The sequence below is a fragment of the Perissodus microlepis genome, chromosome 13 (genome assembly GCF_051167445.1).
Source record: "Perissodus microlepis isolate ML-2025 ecotype Zambia chromosome 13, ASM5116744v1, whole genome shotgun sequence".
NCBI classification, from domain to species: Eukaryota; Metazoa; Chordata; class Actinopteri; order Cichliformes; family Cichlidae; genus Perissodus; species Perissodus microlepis.
The window spans coordinates 30,046,671-30,069,823 of NC_140473.1; the positions used below are offsets into that span (position 1 = coordinate 30,046,671).

General features: G+C 38.2%; 1 protein-coding gene and 1 pseudogene across 1 annotated transcript; one reads left to right on the forward strand and one right to left on the reverse strand.

The window, feature by feature from the left end:
• Positions 1–8,416: 8,416 nt before the first annotated feature.
• Positions 8,417–11,335, reverse strand: LOC146375357 (G-protein coupled receptor 4-like; annotated as a pseudogene).
• A 3,492-nt stretch (positions 11,336–14,827) lies between these two features.
• LOC146375358 (uncharacterized) lies at positions 14,828–22,806 on the forward strand. Its single transcript, XM_084949318.1, has 9 exons — positions 14,828–14,921; positions 15,447–15,595; positions 15,698–15,834; positions 15,931–16,024; positions 17,175–17,298; positions 17,417–17,634; positions 17,715–17,898; positions 18,136–18,260; positions 18,432–22,806. Exons 1-9 carry the CDS (start codon positions 14,828–14,830, stop codon positions 18,765–18,767), a joined length of 1,461 nt encoding a protein of 486 aa, XP_084805444.1. The 3' UTR covers positions 18,768–22,806.
• Positions 22,807–23,153: the final 347 nt, after the last annotated feature.

Consider the following 23,153-nt stretch of genomic DNA (forward strand, 5'->3'; position numbering starts at 1 on the left):
TTAAAAAGAGAGTTTTTCATTTGATTACATTTTATATGATGGATTATGCAGAGAAACTAGAATTGGTCTGAAAAATCTATTGCTTTATTACCTATTCAGGTTGTAAATCATGTTTTTAAAAAGTAACTAAGTAACTAATTACTTTTGAAAATAAGTAATCAGTAAAGTAACAGGATTACTTTTTGGGGGAAGTAATCAGTAATTAGTTACTGATTACTTTTTTCAAGTACCTTGACCAACACTGGTCTTGTGTTGCCATCTGCAACACTTGACCACTGATGGACTTTATGAGGCAAACCAGGAGTTCTGTGCTGCTCTGAGTCTGAGTTAACGTTTTAATTTCTCCCACATGACACTGTCAGAGATGTTGTTTTTATCTTGTTTCTATTCAGTCCTTTTATGGACTTGATTTTTTTTTTCGCAGAAAATGCTCACTGACAAGCCGCTGGCTGGTTTGTGCTGCTGCAGTAGGTGTTGCAGCAGCTCATCAGTGTGAGGAAAAAGCAAACGGCTGTTGTAGCTTTAAGCAGTACTGGGATAATAAATCTGCATCTCCATGTGAATGTATTCATTTCAGAATTTTATTTTATAATTTTAGTTCTATAGTGTTAGTTGCATTTTATTTACTATATAGAGAAATCTTTTACATTACAATGTTCACTGCAGTTTAAAATTATAAGGCAAATTTACATCCATCTACAGAAGCTTTTGTCTCTGCTTTTTCCTCAGCCGTTCCTAATGTCTAGACTAATTTCTTCCTGGTTAAATAAAGAAAATAATACAAAGCACTATTTTTTCCATAAATTCTTTTGTTATTTTGTGTTTTGCTTTATGATGTCATGTACCATCTATGGTCTGAATTGCTGTTAGTAATGCTGCTGTGTTTTTTCCAGGAGGACTCATGAATCAGATCACGGTGTTATTTCACTAAACTCCACAATGAGAAATAAATATTTAAGCATTTCAAAATTCATAACGATAATGGTTTTAATTTTGAGGATACTATTTAATACTTTCAGCTCAGACTTTTTAAAAATATATTTGACCACTAGATGGCGCCATGGTGCTCCCAATAGAGGATGCTTTAATGTTAGTTTACCTCCACTTTTTTTTAGATTTGAAGAATCATAGAAAATAGACCAGTGTGAGTGCTCTTGGCAATAGCTTTGTATACATTTATGATGTTACATTTTTCTTCTAAATCCAATCTGGAAGCTGGATCCACATAGGACTGCACTGAAAACTGAAGGCTCTGCCTCCCATTCTACTTTTAAATACTCCAACCACAAGTAAGCCTGCAGTCTGAGACCGAAGTGCTTTAAACTCTGTAGACATGCTGCAGTTCGTGCATAAGATTAATCAATGTTGTTACAGGTCTGTGTCTGCCTCCATGCTCCGGTAGCAGTGATGATGTCATGAAACAGTTTTCCTCACCAGTGAGTCCTCATGTGGCTCAATGAGGTTTCAACAACACACTCAAACACAGATGTAATGGCTTTTTTAGCTTCAGGTCCTGTTTGCCTGTTTTAAATACTATTTTGAAGCTCTGCTTTGGTTACTGGTGTTTTCCCCATGAATCCACTTCATCTGTCGTCTCTGACTTGTTTTGTACAAAGGTTTTTTAGTCAAAAGCTCATTTACAAAGCCAGTCCTTTGTTGGACTTTCTGAGTACACATGCACATGCTTGGACTCCTTTTCACTCCCTTTTTGCATTTGGCTTGTTAGTGTTACGGTGTGTTCACACCAAACGCGATAGGCGCAACCAGAGCGTCAGGTTTACATGTAAAGTCAATGAAGAAGCGCGATGACGCGCAACTGGGGGTCCTGCGAAAATTCAGAAGCAGATTTGCGTTGCCGCGCGCCAAGTAGCGCGACTGGCGCGTTTGACGTGCGAATAAAAATATGCGTGTTTTGCATTTTGTGCATTGGCGCGTATTGCGTCTACCGCTCGAGTTGGAAAAATCTGAATTCCAGCGTCAATTTGCGTCACGACAACCAATCAGGAGCCTGGTGATGTGGCTCTGACCTAGGTCAAAGGGGCAGGTCCAGCCAAAGCCCTTCATACTTCATTCAATATGGAGGAAAGGCTAATCAATGCCGTAGCAAACCACCCGGAGCTGTACGACACCAGCTGCTTTCTGTACCGAGACAGGAATATAAAGGACCGAGCTTGGAGGAAGATATGTGAAGAGATCGGGCAACCTGGTAAGTTCATTCATTTCTCTTTTGAAATTTTTGACTGACCCGGGGAAGCCGCACAAAAGCTAGGAAGCCACCGCTATTTTCCCACTGATGTACAAATACCTTTCTGCTCTTATGCATGTTGTCATATAGGAATATATTTTATTGTTTATTAATAAACAGCACACAGTGGTCCCGCTGTTCATCCTTCACTGCCTCGCTTTTTCGCAGATTTTTTTATTGCACAGTACAACTGTCAACAATGCGCATTGCATTCTGCAGCCTGATTGACAAATCTCCTCCGTGTCGTGTCTCCTGCGCTTGCCAAATTTATCATGTTTGGTTTTGATAACCATCACGTCCAATAGAAAAAACACCCATAACTATGACCCTCATTCGGAAATAGACACCTGCACCGGGAGGGGAAAAGGCGCCAAAAAGGGGCATGCAGACGAAGAAAAACCGCGGCATAATAATACTTTTACGTTTTGAAATCTACAAAGGTTTGCACTTTGAGAATCAACTTGTGAGAACTGTGACTAATGTTCATGTGTGTGAAAAAAAAGTGTATAAAGTGCGTGGCAAGGGGCTAGTTATTCTGAGAACCCCTGCTGCAGTAAATGAGGGACCACTGTATATACTTTCTCTATGACTATTGTTGAAAATGAAAATCTAGTAGCAGCCTACTCATTTCTTTGTTTTGTTTTGTGCTGTGTTTTACAGGCCCACAGAGGAGGACAGCTCCGAGGCGGACGAGGGAGGGGTCCCAGGACGGTCCATCGGCGGTGGAGCTGGCCATCCTGGAGTCCCTGAAGAGGCCGCGCCAGTCTCCAACGGAGCATTTCCTCCTCAGTCTTACTTGTGCTCTGGAGAACATGCCGCCTCAGAGGAGATTATTAGTGAAATTTCAAATTTATAAATTCATTTTTGAAAACAGCACAGCTGTGTTAAATTTGGAAACATCGGACCCTAGCAATCAGTAGTTTTCTGATGAGGCAGCAGGCTCTCCAGGGCAGAAACAATGTTCTTATTTTTCTCCCTGAGACTCTTCCACTTTAAGCTGGGTCCTTTTTATTCCTGTGTCTCTCTAAATAGTTATATTTTATATATTTATGTTTAATGTTTTTCTGTTTGAGAATTTTAATATTATTTGAAATAGATTTTTGTAATGACTATGTCTCAGTTCTACTACACACCAAATATTGGCACACAACTTGACACATGTAGAATTAATTTCATGTTATACTAATGAAAAAATATACTACTTTATAGGAACATAGTGATTACTTAAGAGAATAAAGAGAGGTTGGTTTATTTTGGAGTAGAGCTCCGTTCATTAAGAACATTTTAAAAAGGCAGGAACGCTCTTTAGAGGTTTGTGGGTGGCTCAGAGCCGTTGTGGGGAAGTCACTGGGACTTCAAATGGGCTATTCTTTTGGCTGCCAAGACACTGCTCCCTCTGCGCGAATAATTTGCGTCGAGGTGCAAATGTGCACGCGTCAAGCTAGGGGCGTCTCGCGCGTTTTGGTGGCGTCTATCGTGAACACACCGTTAGTGTCTTATCTCTGCGTTTACTTAGTTACTTTCTGTTTCATTTTCTTGGCTCTCTGTCTCACATATTGTGCATTTTGCTGTACTTGTTATTTTCTATGTCAGTGTCAGCTGTGTCTTGTTTCCCTTTATATTTTCTCTTTCGTCAGTTTCCATTGTTCTTTTCTGTGTCCTACAGTCTTCCTGTATGTTCCTCTTTGTGTGCAGCGCATCGTTTTTCTCCAGTGCTTCTTGTACTTTATTTTGCATTCAAGACCTTTTACTACCTAAAATAAAAGTTCACTTCCTGTTAACCCTCTACAGCATAGCGTCGCCCTGAGGCAACAAACCACATTTTCATGCCTTACACTGGCCCTTCAAACCCCCCCCCCTTTTTTTTTTTTTCAAATAATGCTACCGGGCACATCTCTTTCCGGTTAAATGATTAGTTGAAGGTGGTGCGACTTTCATTTGGGGGGGTGGACCCCTTTCTGCAACCTGCACTACATGAGAGACATCTCCATTAGGAGGTAAGATAAAGATACTATTTTACAGGTTTATAGTGAAATAAATGTATATTAAAAATACTTGTATGTGGATGAATATGTTAAGAAGCATATTTGATTGTTTTTTCTACTTTTTTACATTTATTTATACAGTAAAACTGTTAATTTTTATTCGTTGTCTCAAGGCAACACTGTGCAGTTAGCCTAATTTTTTTCAGGCAATATAATGCATTTGCATATGTGTGTAGAGATGCGTTTGTGTGCAATTATATGATCATAGTCAATGTTTTTTATTTTACAATCTCCTCATAATTACAGGACATGGACGTAAAAACCTTTTATGGAAGGAAACCAAGGGAATGTGCACTTTCTGTCATCAGACAGTGAGGAGTGGATCCCTGAATCAGCTTTGAGGGACACTTAGGATCTCAGGGGTCAGGGGTCAGTTCGTAAAGTAATTGTGTCTGTGTGTGTATGTGTGTGCTCGTGTATTACTTATTGTTGTGGGGACACAAATTTGTTTACACACTCACATTGTGAGGTCTTGCCTACTTTATGGGGACAAATTGCAAGATAATCATTCAATTTTAGGGTGAAGGCTTGAGTCGGGGTTAGGGCAAGGTTAGGTTTCGGATAAGGTCAGGGTTACGGTTAGGTTCAGGCAGGGACTTGTGATGGGTAGCGTCAGGATAAGTCTCCAAGAAATAAATGTAAGTTAATGTAATGTTCCCAAAAGTGATGGAAACACAACGTGTGTGTGTGTGTGTGTGCACACGCGTGCATGGGGTTAGGGTCAAATGTTGGATGTATTTTGGTGTTTTATTGTTCAGTAAAATGTTTACATTGTTTATTTGTTGTTTATTTATTTGTTCATCCTTGTTGTACTTATAAAACTTATAGAATAACTTGGTGTTTGACTACCCTTGTCGCACAGTGTTGCCTTAAAGCAACAAACCAATATCTGTTTGGGGGGGGGATCAAATTTTATGATTGATATATTATTAGGGACCCTAAAGCTCCCCCAAAATAGGGAGAAATGTTTTTTTCCCCTAAAATTAAAAAGCCATGCAGTAGAGGGACACAGATTTGAGGTGGAGTCACTGAGAATGGAGAAAATATTCTCTGCACAGATGACTTTAGAAAGAATTTAAAAAGTGTTTGAAAAAGAGGAAGTTGGAGGAGGATTGTTAGCAATTTCAGAACAAGCTTATCTCGATCCATCGAGTGAAGAGATGTTAATGCCCAATAATGGTTAAACTGAATGAGTGTCTTGCCTGAAAAATGGTCAGGGATGAAAACTTTTAGCTCAGTACTTAAGGATGCGACTCTTTACAAGAGTGTGGGGTGGGTTTTTATGGCTTAGAATATTTAAAGTAATAAAACAAACAAATGGTTTCTACTTTGTGGATTTTCACCATCGCGTTATGTTCCGGGACCCCCTGTAATAGCTAAAAACGTGCAAATTGAGGAAAATTATATATGGTCTGATATAATGTAAGTGGAAAATTTTAATGATAAATGCTCAGTATGTGGTTATAACAATCATGAAATTTAAAAAGAGTATTGGTCCTGTGACACTGGAGAACTGTACAGGGTGTACCCCACCCCTCACCCCATGGCAGCTGGGATACTGCAGCCATCGTCTTACAATGAATTGCAAATTGAATTGCATGAAAATGGATGAATGGTTTAAATAAAAATCTGTTTATTTGGCTGGAAAACAAATACACCACCAGCACCACACGATTTAACCCTGTCATGCATGAATTATGGCAATCTCAATTGGGATTTATTTGATTATTGAATATGTAAAGCGCTTTGATTATTGGAAGTGCTACTAGTTTCTCATGCATACACAATATCATAATAAATTGTAAATTAAAAAAATAATAATACATAATAATATTTACCTTTTACTATATCACACCTGGCTCCAGTGTTTGATGTTCCTTTCACTGTATCCAGTTTTTAGTGATCTTAATCTGCAGTTGTTCATGATACCTGCTCTTCTGGACACACCAGATGCAGGTGTGTCTCATGCTGTTGATTGGTTTAAATTACACAATCTCTTAGTCAGTTAAACCAATCAGATTTCGACACAATCCATTCCATCTGGGAGCCAATCATTTTCCTGCTGTCAGATGTTAACATTTATTCATCTTTAACATTAAAGTGACTGTTAGGTGTATACCTGCATGGAAAATACTGAGTCATATTCTAATTAAATTTCTGTATTTACTCATTTACTTATTATTACAGGGAGACTATTAATCAGAATTATTATTATCAAAACTCTTTTCCGTTTTTTGTTTTTTTTTGCAAAACAACAAACATCACCATAAATTTCCCTAAATTGATTCATTTTCACAAAGAACATGCAGAATACCCACAGTAAATGGTCTGTATTTGTATAGGGCTTTACTTGGTCCCTAAGGACCCCAAAGCGCTTTACACATTTAGTCATCCACACATTCACACACTGGTGATGGCAGCTACATTGTAGCCACAGCCACCCTGGGGCGCACTGACAGAGGCGAGGCTGCCGGACACTGGCGCCACCGGGCCCTCTGACCACCACCAGTAGGCAACGGGTGAAGTGTCTTGCCCAAGGACACAATGACTGAGACTTTCGGAGCCGGGGCTCGAACCAGCAACCTTCCGATTACAAGGCGAACTGCCAACTCTTGAGCCGCGATCGCCCGAAGTCAGTAGGTATTGACTTCAATGCCTAAAGAGTTCTACAGCTTTCTTTGGGACACCAACGAGTCTCTGTGACTGTGGGACAGAGGCCTAAACATATGATTTCGAACATCTGTAAAAATAAAAACAAGACTCAGTATTGCTGAAAGCTATTAACTAATACATTTATTGCAGACAGTAACAGTGTATATTTAGGTAAATAAGTTGAAACATTTACTAATTACATTAGTAACATTAAAATCCACTTTATGTACTTAACACACCCTATTTTGCAAATAGTTCATCCATCATGCCAACATTTGCAGTTCCATGTCACTATCTAGTGACCCAAAAAAGCAGTCTGTGTAGGCTCATAGTCATGACATAGTTGGAAGAAGATTTACTGACACAAGTGGTTAAGTTTAAGTAAAAGCATGGCAAATCTTCACTACATATGACTCTGGATACTGTAGCTCCTCTGAAAAGAAAGTCTCTATAAAGCCATTTATGCGTTTATGCATTTATTAGGCTGGACTACTGTAATTCATTATTATCAGCATGTTTTAAAAACTCCCTGAAAAGCCTTCAGTTAAGGCAAAATGCTGCAGCAGGAGTCCTGACAGGGACTAGAAAGAGAGAGCAGATTTTTCATATACTGTTTTCCTTTCATTGGCTCCCTGTTAAATCCAGAATGAAATTCAAAACCCTGCTCGTCCATTAAATGATACCATGCAAATGTTATATATGAGCTCGTTAATGAAGAATAAATATTTATATCTGTATTTATAAATTGTAGTAGAGAACTGAAAATGAGATCTTCTGAATCTCTTATTATCACAAAAATGGAAAAGAAAATTGAAAAGTTACAAGCAGTGGTAGTAAATCAGCGCACTCCAATGTTTAGATGCAAGATGATATTACACATACACCAGTGTGTTAGATCAATTAACCTGATTTCTTTAAATGTGACATGACACTGCACAATGGGATTTGAGTTAATTGATTTTATTCTGTTTTTTTATGGTTACATGAACAACAATAAAGACTTTTTAATTTATTTATGTTATCATATTTTATATTATCAAGTACAAACTGTATTTTTTGAAAATTGGTTTTTATACATGCTTTTCTAGACCACACTTTAAGACTGCAGAAATCAAAGGGATTTAAAGCAATTCTAAGAGTACATGTTGATTATTCTGTCGTGTTTTCTTAACATTTGGGGGGAAAAGTAATTTGTTGTTGGATCACTGCTGAAAGAACAGATAGTTTTACAGCCAACGGCACAAAAGAGCAAACAAATATTGTCTCAGTAAAACTAAAATAGATCAAATAAGGAATTAGGAATGAAATGTTGATTGTATTAATTGATACATATAATGTATATTTTAATCCATGCTAATAAACAACAGAAACATTGCCTGAACAGCCATTTCCCATTAAGCCAACAATCCAACAAAAAAAAGCTTCACTTATCTACATTGAGGCAACTCGGAAGTTGCACAATTTCCTTCTGATTTTATGTTGTTGTCACTGAAGTTCTGAGATCATTGCTGTCCATTCTGCAACAACACAGACAGCCCAAAGGCTTGTTTAACACCCATTTGTTAATGAAAAAGTACATAATCAAGTCTATAAGGGGATTCAGCTGAACTAAACTGCAGGTAGTGTCATATACAGAGAAGAGTGTTTCATAGTCTATATCAGGTACCAGATAAAAACATTCCATAATGATTCTGGGCACAAACACCAATATGTAAATAAGCACCACCAGCACCAAAACTGCCACAATTCTTCATTTTTCATCAGAGGGGACACTGGTTGCAGACACGGCTTTAATAGTTTTAATAAGGAAGAAAAAGAGAAGAGGGAGCGGAAGGACGAGGAAGGCACCAAAAAAGTTTCCATTTAAGAGGCCAACAAAAAAAGACATGATCCAGACTAAGACACAGACCACCACAGTGATCTTGATGGTTCGTCTGTCTTGGTACCACACTGGATGGGCAACAACCAAATACCTGTTATACAAGAAAGACACACAAAGGAGTTGACATGGAGAGGTATTAAAAAGATATACTAATGAAAAGCAGTAAGTGCTCAGAGAATTACATAGCTACAAACACACAGCACAGATGTTTACCTTTCCATGGAGACACACACCATGAAGCTAACACTTGCCATCAGACCACACGGATAGACATTGTCAAAGAATATTATCTGTGTGAGGTGATCCTTGACACCTGACATGTGAACGACCATACAGAAGAGCTGAACAAGGTCAGAAATGTGAAGGTTGATGAGATAGATTTGACTGATGTGACCATTTCGCACCTAAAGGAAAACAAAGTAAACTATAAACATGTTCAGTCGACACAATATAGGCATTATGGTTTCCACATAAAAACATTTCATATAACATACTACACACTAAAGACTTGCAGATTAATACTTGTTCTAATTTACATAAATAAATAAATTGCATGTTATTTTTTAAATTAAAGTCCCTTTTTGTCTTTTTTTTTTTTGCCAGGCTTTGATCTTGGGATGGAGTATTACATTAAGAATTATGAGGTGAAAATGGGTTGATGTTTTTGACATTATAGAATACTACAATGGTAAAATACAAGGAAAAAAGTAGTTTAAATATGTTCTGTGTATTCAATGCTAAAAGAACTAGTACTTATATATACTTATATAGCACCTTTCTACTCAGCTGCACACACATTTAATGTTGTGACTCATTACCAGACTTTATAACACTGAAACTTAGTTGCATAATGATACAAAACTATATTTTATATTTTATGTTGAATTGAATGGATTTGTCTATGTTGCTTTGCTAGTGATTGCCACTAATAAATTAAATAAATGATTGTTAAAACTGAAACTTTCATTGTGAGTACTGACAAAAAAATCATTTTGAGATCTATAAATGGTAAATGGTAAATGGCCTGTATTCGTATAGCGCTTTACACGTTCAGTCATCCACCCATTCACACACTGGTGATGGCAGCTACATTGTAGCCACGGCCGCCCTGGGGCGCACTGACAGAGGCGCCCCAGGGCGCTGCAGTATATAAAAGCTGCAGTAGTAGTTGGGCTGTTGTCAGAGTACAGTCTAGGGTAGTTTACTAAAGCAAATGGACCCAAATCTGCAGTGTGACTTACAAACTGCTGTAAAGCCTTTGGGTGTCCAAAAAAAAAAAGCAGCAGCAAAATAACTGAAGCAGTTTCAGTTACTCCAGAGCTGTTCAGTGAGCTGTCAATAGTGTTGCAGTCTGTATTTAATAGGATGAATTCAAAATTGTAACTATGCAGTGCTAACAAAAACATACAATTAACAACAGGTACACTGCTCTCCTTACCTTCAAAAGTAACAAAAATAATGGCTTTTGATGTAATGTATTCTTTCATTTGAACAGGTATGATGTTGCAAAGTCACCCTTCTTAATTATATCATATGATTTTTTACCTTTTCACCTTTTATTTACTGTGGCAACTGAAATCATATTTTTTAATTTATTAGTCATTTTATTCCACTTCTATGAAATTTAGTCCCAAAGTCAAAGTGAATCATACAAAACCCAGATCGTAGTAAAACAATCTTATTCATAATATACACACCTTTATGCAAAGAAAAAAGATTGCCAGTGAGGTCAAAGGAAGGCTGACACAAACAATTATCCATGTCAGGGTGCTAATGCTGTCCTCATAATACCAGCAGAAGTCATTAAAATCTGTGTAGTTGCCATCATTGTTGCAGCTGCTGCTGGTAGTTGAATTTTCAGTCAGTGAAGTCATATCAATTTTTCTTTAAAGAACCTTTAAGAGAGAAATTAACGGTTAATAACAGTGTTCAGCTGCATGTTGCAAACTAATGCAAAATTTATCACTAACTTCTCTCACTGGTGTTTCAGTGTTGTTTTTCCAGCTTAACTGTGCTTCTCAATATGTTGCTTTCTCAATGGTACATCAAACAGAAACAACTACTTGGCAAAATATTACATTCTGAGAAGGCTGAAAGGCCTGAGCTTTTAACCCCAAGAGCCACAGTGAACTGTCATAGCAACAGACTAAATGTAGTATTGGACTAAAAGCTCGTTCGAATGAGTCCAAATGTTCAGCCTTTGGATTGGTGAAACTAGACTTTTTAAGACTTATAGTTCTGTCACTGTTTTTATTCAGATGTTCCCAGGCATGTCTCGGCTCCCTCTATTTCCTCTTTTTCTGTCAGTCCATGTCTTAATGTGTGTCTCTGTTTTCCTATTTTACTTTGACAGTTTCGCATCTTATGTTATTGTGTTCAGTTTTTCTTCCACCCACCTGATTATGTTTAAACTCTCCCAGCTGTGTTTCCCATGTGTTTCCACTTCCCTTCTCACCCCTCAGTGTATTTATTCCTCTTTTTCCCTCTGCCCATTGTTACGTCGTCCCCCATGTTGCAATGAAGCTACCTTCTATAGTTCCCCCCTTTGTGTTTTGAGCCCTGTGTTTGGGTCCTACTCCTGCCTACCACACCGCTCACAGCACCCTCATGACACAATACACATGATTTATACCTCATGAATATTTCTATAGACACAAATAAAATAATGCAACTACAGTTTTGCAAATACAAAGCCTGAAGTTTATAAGTATAGTTACCTTTGATTGTCTCAAGATCACTCCTCAGGTCTCTACACCAGTGTTTGCTGCTTTGTCCTCTGCATTAAAAACAGTCTGCAATAAATATGAAAAGTGATGACAGCGTGCCACTGGCTGATAGTTATCAACACCGGCCCTTCTACCCACACCAGGTCCAGGTGTACCCATGCTACTGATTGGCTAAACATTTGACAAAATGTCTGTGAGCCAATCATTTCGCCTTTGTCAAATTTTAAAACAGTTCCTTCCTCTGCTGCCATCAGCTATCATCTCTGTCAGATCAAGAGGAACAATGTTCACAACAACTGTTCTGATGTATGTTGGCCCGGGCTTTGCATGTTTAAGCGACACTAAACATAAGAAACAACTTTGCATTTTGTTTTTAATCCATCTATCTTCCCTAAAAATCGTCCCTAGCAATGGCCCATATGGCCCTGTGACCATATGGGCCAGTCAAAGTTTATTTGTGTAGCTACACTTTAATCAACCTCAATTACAAGTTCTACAACATATATACTATATAAAACAGTGACTGAATAACAATAAATATACACTAAAAAAATCTAATAAAAGAAGTAAATAAGCCAGCATTAAAAAGGCTTCATGGCATCTCCTGATAAACCTGGACCTGAAATTTCCAGGAGCAGCTGGTTCATAGACATCATTGCTCTGTAGGATTGTAAGATTTCAAAATTTGAATGACTTCCTTTCCTCACAGTTGTGCTGTCACTGTCTGCTTACACAGAAGCTGTAAAAATTATTTATTTAATTTTGGAGCCTATTTTCTGATAGATAAAGAGTAGAGAGAATAATAAAAAGGGGAATGACATTCAGGAAATGGTCCTGGGTAGATTCAAAACCAGATCCCTGCAGCCATTTGGATTGCAAACTCACCCTTACCTGGGACTGGAATGTTACTTTATAAGTAAATAGTGTTATGTCATTTTGAATAATGCTAATGTTACCATAAACTAGTTGAGGGTGAGGGGAAGAAGAGAGACAAAAGATGCACTGTAGAAGAAAAATTCTTCTATAACAGATCAAATTAGTTTACCACATCACATCCTTTGAAATTTATAAGGTGAATTTTGCAAACAACAAGGAATACAAATTTAAATATGTGGCCTTTCCCTTTTTTTTCTGGGCAATGATCAAAGTTTCCTGTAAATGGTAAATGGACTGATTCTTATACAGCGCTTTTCTACTCTCCCGGAGTAGAAAAGCGCTGTATACAACATGCCTCATTCACCCATTCATACACGCACTTCTAAACACAAGTGCAAACTAATCTACATTCACACTCTGATGAACACATCGGAGGGCAACTTGGGGTTAGTATCTTGCCCAAGGATATTTGACATGCAGACTGGGGAAGCCAAGGATCGAACTACCAACCTTCCAATCAGTAGCTGATCTGCTCTACCACCTGAGCCCCCAAATGTTTAAAGTATATCACTACCCCCTGTGTAGTGATATACTTTAAATATTGGTTATAGAAATAATAGTATTATTTTTAGCCTCTAGCTCTATTGACATCATACCTGGATCCTGTGACACTGAATTTATTTTTAAACAGCTTTTCATGCTTCACGATACAGAAGTTCTAAAGTTATATCAAAACATTTTTTATGTTAGCCTTTCCAAATTTTGCTTGATTTTTCATGTCTGTTACGTTATGGAGTAGACACATTATTTGTCCTACTATAAAGGTTTTGTGAAGAATGAAAAGTTGAAGACATAACTGCTTGGAGGCTTTTAAAGAATGCTATTTTTATAACAGCACGGAAATGTTTTCCTATCTGAGCTCACATCTTTTTCCTGGAAAAATGTAAACTAAGCCCGCAGCTTGTGTTTAATTTATGTCTTTTGTATGACGCTCACTGCATGTGTATTCACAACATGAGACAAATGAATTAAGTAAAGCATTTTAGTTGCTGATCTGATCAAACAGCTGATAAACAGCTGGAAATGACAAACTTTTCTTTTAAAATTGTTAGAGACCAAATCAACACAAAGTTGCAATACAGCACCATGCAACACAGCAAAAACTGGAGTGTTAAAATTTCAGGGTTAAACATGTTAGAGTTGATTTCCACTCTCAAAGTGTCATTTTAACACATTCTGATTCAAATAGTGTTCAGTGTTGGAGTTATTAAACAGTGTTATTCAAGTCCAAGCAAATGAACTCTGAAGAGAGTTATTTATCTTGGTAGGCCCCTGGGCTTCTGCCCAGGTAAACCCGTGGATCAATTAATAGTTTGCTCTGCCGGGCCGATTTTCCATGTGCTTCTGCTGGTTACACCGTGGTGGATGCCTGCCGTGTTGCTGCTTGGAGTATTACACAAACGGTAAGTAATTCAAACTTATATAAAATTCACGGTATTCTATCGGTGCAGTGAGGTTTTCTTGATGTTTCTTGGTGTTCGGTTGCTGAAAACGAGCTTTAATAGAGGAGGAGATGTGTCGAAAATTCTATTTAGCCTCCAATGCTAATGTTAATGTTGCAGTCTTTTTACTCGTGACGGTAGACACTGCACGTGGAAGCGCCGCGCCACGTTCAGCTTTTCCCCTGTTCACACAGACACGTCTTTCTCCACGCCAGTTCATGAGCGTTTTTGCTCCTCTGTTTATTCAGAGCAATTTTTTCACAATTGATAAGTAAATAACATCCCAAAATAATTGAAGAGAGCTTGTTTTAGTCACTCCTGCTTTTACTTTGACATCGTTCATCGTTGACTTGTCTCTAATCTGTCTCTCTCTCTGTCTCACTCTCTTCTCCCTTTGAGACACCCGCCCCAAACATAGTCAGTTAGGCTGTCCCCTCCTTTGCGATGTGTTTATTTTCATCTCTATTGTCTCTTTTCATACACGAATCTGATCGCATTTGTCAATCGCAGTATTTTATTTTGGAGAATAGCTTTTATCTTCAAAATTGCCTGGATTGTCTTGTGTGTCTTGGTGTAACTTCCTGCGGAACATGCGTGGCCCACGCAAAAAATAGACCAGATACCGAAACAATCGCTTCGTAGCACTCCGTGTCTGGTGTAAACTACACCATAGATTAACATGTATTTTGTATTGTGTTGTGTATCAATTGGACTCCTGCATGGACAGACACAGGTTTATTTGATAACATTAAATGTTATTGCAGTGAAATTCAAACGCATGGTCAGTATTAATCACCATGTACGGTATATGTCAGTGTTTTAATCATTTTTGCTTGAATTGCTCTAAATGTCAAATACTTACTAGTATGCCATTTTTGTTATTATTTTGTCTCAGTAAAATGCTGGTCCAGGTTCGATACTGCCAACAGCAGAAGTATGTGAAGTTGGAAGAGGTTGATGGGTGGTTTGAGTTTATGCAGTTTCATGAAAAAGGTTTGTTTATATCTTACCTAATTTTAGTTGGGGGGACAGAATTTTTTTAGGGCGTTTCGCCAAGTCTCTTGAATCATACAGTGGTGTATCACTTTAGTGAATGTGAGGCAAGAACAGTTTACTTAAAAGGTGCACTCAGATATATCTTATCTTTTCCAGTCATGGAGAGATTTTGCCTGCCACCTGATGCAAAAGTAGTGTACAAAGATGCAACAGGGACAGAAGTTGATGAAGTGATTTTCAGTGACCTTATCAGCCAAGGCACTGTGGTCCTGACAGTTTTCTCAAGTGATGGTGAGAAATTTAAAGGGGCAAGCTCAACACCAGACATGGGGAAGGGCTGTGTGGCTGCTGGTTGTTCCAAATAATCAGGAGCACACAATTTGACCAATCAGCTGTTTGAACATTGAGATCAGTTAATTTAAATGAGTCAGGTCTGCAGTGTGATGTTGCTTTGTTAGTTAAAAATCTGCAGCCAGATTTTTTTTCTACACCTTACAGAATAATGTTGTTTTTTCCTTTTAGAATTTTCTGATTGCTCCTTGTCTTCTGCATCTGATTGTTCTGACTCAAGCTTCAGCTCAAATGCAAGTACATCAACTATACTTCTAGATGAGGGTCCCAGGAAGAAAACAAGAGTTGAGGGTACTGTTGATGCAGCATCTGCTAAAAAGGTTGTGACAAAACTCAGTTCTCATAGTTTTTTTTCTACTTCATTATTCTTAATATGTAGAAAAGCTATTCCTCACTTTTTGCATCTTTTTTTTTTTCTCAAGTTAATTGAAGGTGTACTTGGAACCAATTCAGGTGGTGCAGAGGTTCTCCAGGAATATCACACAACACAAACTCTAACAGATGCTACCAGAAGAAAAATGGTCAATATAATAGTGGCTCACATGATTGATTGCCACGGGTATGTGTGTTCTATTTGTGAATTTTATTATTTTTTTTAAATACAAGTTACTATTTTGCCATTACTTAAGCATGCTAATTTAAAATCGTTTTTCAGGCACCTCCCCACCAAAGCTGTTAGAGAACAGTACGCGCTAGGGGTAGTGACATTGTTCCCATCCCTGAAAGACCCATACTCCAAGAAAGGCTATGTATTAGGGCTGCCACAAACGATTATTTTGATAGTCGACTAGTCACCGATTATTTTTGCGATTAGTCGACTAATCAGATCATCATCCATTGGATGTACAGCGTACAGCTTATTGCACCAGCAGCATCTGCTCTTATATAACTATCATTAGCTTACAGCTTTAAGTGTTTAAGGTATGTGCTAACTAAAAATAAAGACAAGATGATAGTTTTTTAAATTTTAATGAAATTTGCAGATTGTTTCGGTGAAGTTTAATAAACTCGCTATCTAAAATATAACAGGACACCGGAGTAAATTCTCGAGCATCTCACACTTCTGATAATCAGCTGTCTGCTTGACGTTTATTCAGCTGTGTAAAAGCTATAACTTTAATCTCAGCCAAACCGATTTACTCAGGAACAAATAAAATACTAAAAAAAAGCCAAACAATAACATTTGTAAGTTATCTAAGTGACTTATATATGTTTAACCTGAGTAGCGAAAGACGGCGGTGGGTTTGAAAACGATTTGCCGGGAGTCCGGTGTTCTCACGGCTCTAGTGAGCCTTGACCCCGGCTCGCTATCGAGCTAGTGGGTAACAGACGTCTCCGAAAACGTCGGAGTGCTTTTGAAAATATGTGGTGTCTTGATAAACTGAGCAGATATTTGAGATTTATACAGTTACATTCGCGCCTAAAAATATGTTAAACGTTTATTTTGTGACCTAGAAAGAATAATAAGAGTAATATTAAAACTAACTAGCTGCCGCCATTGTTGGAAACTGAGCTGGGCTGCGCTATGAATTCTGGGACACAGCTTCTTCTTCGGGGTTTAACGGCAGCTGGCATCCTTGTACATGCAGTGCTGCCATCTTCTGTTTCAGTCCGTTATTACACTCTTAAGTCCTACTACTTATTCCTGCGTCTTTTGTGATCTTACAAAGCTTCAAACGACGCGTCGACTATTAAATCAGTCGTCGACGATTTTGATAGTCGACGTAATCGTGACTAGTCGACTAATCGTGGCAGCCCTACTATGTATAGTCACTATTATTGCACTTTGTTTACATAATTTTCATGCTGTGCATCATTGGGATTTGTGTGCGTTGACATTTAAGTTCTGAAAATTTTCAGATTGACAACACATTATTTTTGAATGTATTTACATTTTAGGAACACTTCTATGATGCTGCAAGCAGCACTGGATACATTTCTTGGCGTTTGAAAACGATACAGAGAAAGACTAGAAGAGGATCTGCACCACCAAGTAGCTCCACTGGCTTTGCTCAAGAAGGAGGTAAGAAATTAAGTGTCCACAAACTAGATAATGTTCTCATTTACATTATATACTATTTTGTTTTCATTTACCTATCTGCTCAGCACCTATGCTTTTATGTTTGTGTGTTTTTCTTCAGGGGGCCCAAATTACCAAAGGCCCATTAATGTCGACATGCAGCTTGATGGAGATGCTTGCCAGGAGGCCATCTCTTTGCTGAACCATACATCCGACACTTCCTTGATTTTCCAGAAGATGAGAGAGACCTTTCAGCATCGTCAGAAGCTCATCAATGATCCTGACAAAAGTCTTGATATCCTGTCTATCTTCCCAAGATTCTTGGATACAAAAGGATTGGTGAGAATATTCAGTGGAATTTTTAATATCACTTTAAATTTCAAGATGAATGTGGCAGTAGTAGATTTTCTTTCTTAAAGGTGAATCAAGACTTCACTCTCCTGTTTGATGATGAGATATCTACCAGGCTGCTTCAGAAATGGGATCCAATCTTTAGGTATCAAATCATCAAAGAGGCCAAGCAGCTCACCTCAACAGTAGAGTTGCGTCAATTGGTGCAGTCAGCAGAGAGTCCACCAGGAAGTGATCTTGATGAGGCAGCAAGTGAGTTTGTTAAATATGATTTGCTATAAGCAGTTAAAGTTCAATAGCATCAGGATTCTATTAATAAATACCAATTCATTCACCTGTTAGCTTTGCTTCATCAGTTTTCTTTAGCTGTTAGTTTAATGTTTATGACAGCACATTTCAACTTTCTTAGGAAGTGCTTTTCTAGTTCTCCTTAAAAATTGCATTTGAAAGATTTGCTGTCAATTGATTCTTGTGACTCTTTGGCCGCAGCCTTTGACCAAGACATGGCCTCCCTGTTGTTACTGTTACATCTCCTTCCGCCACCTCCAGGAGGACCAAAGTATCAAAAAATCAGCGCCTCTGATGCTGTTGAGAGACTTGTAGTCTTTCATAAGGTAATTTAATATTTACAGTTTTTATCACAAGTTGTCATGTCACTGGTTAAGAGGTGAATGAAACAAATTACAGTTGAGCTTACAAAGGAGGTTTACATACTCATTTCTGTGATGCTATTATCTCTGACTTGCTCCTGTGTCTAATGCTCAGTATCTTTGTCTCAACTCCAGTCTTGCTGCAGTTTGGAAGAGCATCTCCAGAATCAGCAGAGTCAGCAGCCATACCTCCTGGCTGTTGGGCGCCAGAAGAGGAAGGTCGACAGCTTCTATGTTGCCATAGACAAGCGTCTCATCCCCTGCCAGGCCAGCCGCTCCCTTGAGGCATTTGATGAGCTTTTTAAAGCTCATTTTGTGTTCAATGTGTCTTATGATGCTGCACTTGTGAATTTCTACACATTTCTGCAGACAACAGTATACAATATTGATATGGGGAAAATGAAGGAGTCCCCAAGAGTTCGTGACCTGAGAGCCAAAATCCTTAACCAGGAAATTCTTCTCACAACCTAAGTAAAAATCATTAAAATGCTGACATGTTTTTTGTGTAAGAGAGCTTATCCCAGCAGTCAGCAGCTGATTTCACATTTAAGAGGTGAACATGGTTATTATCCTGGACCTAAGTTTAAGTTATTTTGTTGGCAGCCAGGCTGCAGGCTTCAGTTCCAAACTTATGCAGGCTTTAGGAAGCACCTCAGTAGTTTTCACAGCAATGTTGACCAAAATGATCGAACTTCAGCCATTGCTTGTTTTTCTAATGACACAGTTTCACCTGCTTTGGAGGACCAGTTTAATTCCTCAAATCTTCCTCACAGTTCTCCCAGTGTTCCAGTGAGCATTGATTCAGTACTTACAAGGGATTCATCCAAAGAAATGTGTGCATCCATTGTGGCCAAACTGCAGGGTAGTGGCCTTTCTAACAGTTTAGTATCCTCACTTGTAGGCGATTTGGAGGAATTAACAAGTGAGCTTCGCTCAGAAGCAAAGCAGGCCATTCTTTCTGTGTTACCCACAAAGGACTCCAGCATATCTTTAATAAATGAATGTTTTGAAAATTTTGAAAACCCTTTCACCAATCTGAACACAGAATGGAAACGAAATAAATACTTCAATCTAAAATGGGGAGTTGTAGAACCTAGAGAAATAACACTTGGAGTGAGGTATGACATCAGGCGAAATCAGAAGTCTGGTACTTATGATCAAGTACCTGTGAAGGATACTTTTATATATGTACCTATTTTGGAGTCTTTGAAGTTCATGTTTAGAAATCCAGAGATTTGTGTTTTCCTGCAGAGAGAGTGTAGCTCAGAGCCTGATGCTTATCATGACTTTTGTGATGGAAGTTACTTTAAAACTCACCCTTTGTTTTCAGCCAAAAGGCATGCATTACAAATTCAGCTATACTATGATGATTTTGAAACAGCCAATCCTCTTGGCTCTAAACGCGGAATTCACAAAATTGGCTGTATTTATTTTGTTATAAGAAACTTGCCCCCAAAATTTAATTCCATTTTGATGAACATTCATTTAGTGTCACTTTTCCACACACCACATCTGCAAAAGTATGGTTTTGATGTTATAGTGGAACCACTGATAAATGATGTCAAAAAACTGGAAAGCCAAGGGCTAAGTCTTCCATTTTCTGATGAGCAGGTACAGGGAGTGCAGAATTATTAGGCAAATGAGTATTTTGTCCACATCATCCTCTCCATGCATGTTGTCTTACTCCAAGCTGTATAGGCTCGAAAGCCTACTACCAATTAAGCATATTAGGTGATGTGCATCGCTGTAATGAGAAGGGGTGTGGTCTAATGACATCAACACCCTATATCAGGTGTGCATAATTATTAGGCAACGTCCTTTCCTTTGGCAAAATGGGTCAAAAGAAGGACTTGACAGGCACAGAAAAGTCAAAAATAGTGAGATATCTTGCAGAGGGATGCAGCAGTCTCAAAATTGCAAAGCTTCTGAAGCGTGATCATCGAACAATCAAGCGTTCCATTCAAAATAGTCAACAGGGTCGCAAGAAGCGTGTGGAAAAACCAAGGCGCAAAATAACTGCCCATGAACTGAGAAAAGTCAAGCGTGCAGCTGCCAAGATGCCACTTGCCACCAGTTTGGCCATATTTCAGAGCTGCAACATCACTGGAGTGCCCAAAAGCACAAGGTGTGCAATACTCAGAGACATGGCCAAGGTAAGAAAGGCTGAAAGACGACCACCACTGAACAAGACACACAAGCTGAAACGTCAAGACTGGGCCAAGAAATATCTCAAGACTGATTTTTCTAAGGTTTTATGGACTGATGAAATGAGAGTTGAGTCTTGATGGGCCAGATGGATGGGCCCGTGGCTGGATTGGTAAAGGGCAGAGAGCTCCAGTCCGACTCAGACGCCAGCAAGGTGGAGGTGGAGTACTGGTTTGGGCTGGTATCATCAAAGATGAGCTTGTGGGACCTTTTCGGGTTGAGGATGGAGTCAAGCTCAACTCCCAGTCCTACTGCCAGTTTCTGGAAGACACCTTCTTCAAGCAGTGGTACAGGAAGAAGTCTGCATCCTTCAAGAAAAACATGATTTTCATGCAGGACAATGCTCCATCACACGCGTCCAAGTACTCCACAGCGTGGCTGGCAAGAAAGGGTATAAAAGAAGAAAAACTAATGACATGGCCTCCTTGTTCACCTGATCTGAACCCCATTGAGGACCTGTGGTCCATCATCAAATGTGAGATTTACAAGGAGGGAAAACAGTACACCTCTCTGAACAGTGTCTGGGAGGCTGTGGTTGCTGCTGCACGCAATGTTGATGGTGAACAGATCAAAACACTGACAGAATCCATGGATGGCAGGCTTTTGAGTGTCCTTGCAAAGAAAGGTGGCTATATTGGTCGCTGATTTGTTTTTTTGTTTTTGAATGTCAGAAATGTATATTTGTGAATGTGGAGATGTTATATTGGTGTCACTGGTAAAAGTAAATAATTGAAATGGGTATATATTTGTTTTTTGTTAAGTTGCCTAATAATTATGCACAGTAATAGTCACCTGCACACACAGATATCCCCCTAAAATAGCTCAAACTAAAAACAAACTAAAAACTACTTCCAAAAACATTCAGCTTTGATATTAATGAGTTTTTTGGGTTCATTAAGAACATGGTTGTTGTTCAATAATAAAATTATTCCTCAAAAATACAACTTGCCTAATAATTCTGCACTCCCTGTATATGGCACAATATCACAGATCACTGGAGATAACCTAGGGATGCACTCAATTCTTGGTTTTAATGAGTCGTTCAGTAGCCGTCATTTCTGTCGCCTTTGTTTGATTGAGAAGAATGATTGTCAAATGGTGTACAGTGAGGATGATCCTAAAATTATTCTTCGTGGGAAAGATTTGTTTGACATACATTGCCAGTCTCTTCGGGAAAATCCTAAATTGAAGTCACTGTATGGGTTGAAAAGAAATTCTGCACTCAATTCATTGCAGTATTACCATATTTGCAATAACTACTCATTTGATATAATGCATGACCTTGAAGGTGTGGCTCAGTATGAGGTCAAATTGCTTTTTGAGTATCTTACGCAACAGTTCATATCAGAACAGAACTTGCTTTCTAGGATTTATGGTTTTGACTATGGATTTTCAGAAAGAAAAAACCGGCCCACTAAAATCATATTGGACAGTGCTGGCAATAGCATTGGTTTGAACTCTATCCAGACATCCTGTCTTTTGAAAAACATCCCACTTTTGTTTGGTGACATTATTCCTGCAGGGAACAGACACTGGAATTTGTTATTGTTGTTACTTCAAATAATGAACATTGTTTTTTCACCTTGTCTCACTCTGGGAATGACTATATATTGGAAGAATTTGATTATTGACCACCACAAACTATTTAAGCACACGTATCCACACAGAAACTTGATTCCTAAGCATCATTTTATGATTCATTACCCATCCTCTATTCGAAAAATTGGCCCTTTACTGTATATGTGGAGTATGAGGTTTGAAGCTAAGCACAAGTTGTTCAAAGATTATTTCAAAAACCTCACCAAATCGCTTGCTAAACGGCATCAGATGGCCATTGCTTATCACTGGTAAACCTTTTCTCTTAAACAGAAGGAGTTTGGGCCAATTAAATCATTTTCTTTAAGAGATGAAAGTGTGGTCAATAGTGAAATGCTATTATCAAAAGATGTTTTCTCAACAAGTTGGGTTAAAATTGATGGTGTAGAGTACAAAGCTGGACTCGTTGTTTGCAGTACAATGGAGGAAGACATGCCAGTCTTTTGTCAAATAATTGATACACTTATGGTTGAAAATGACATGTTTTTGTTGACACACAAACTCTTTACTGAAAACTTTGATGAACATCACCATGCATTCAAAGTAGTACAAACTGAAGAACGGTGTGTCATAAAAATAACTGAACTCAAATGTCACAGACCATTTGATATTCAAAACGCATACAGTGCTGCAGATGAAAGTTTGTACATTATATCTTCATTTATTATGTTTTGATTCACTTTCTGGGAAAAAGAAGCATGATAATAAATGTTTTTGGACAATGTACAGTTTTCTTGAAATTATTCTCATAATTGTAATTGTTGTCGTTAAAAAGTTATGTTAATCTATTACATAAATAGTTCTTTTAGGGATTAAAACTACCTTAATAAAAGAGTAAGAGTTAAAGTAGTGTTATTTTTCAATCTGTGTAGTGTTAATTTAACCCAGTTTGGTGAGTTAAAATTAACTCAGACATGGTGTTAATAATAATTTGCTCAGTGTTAATTTAACCCAGTTTTAAGAGTTAAAGAAGGAACTCTGACAAAGTGTTAAATAATTAACTATTTTGAAAATGTTAATTCAACTCTGTAGAGTGTGGAGCTATATAAACCCTGA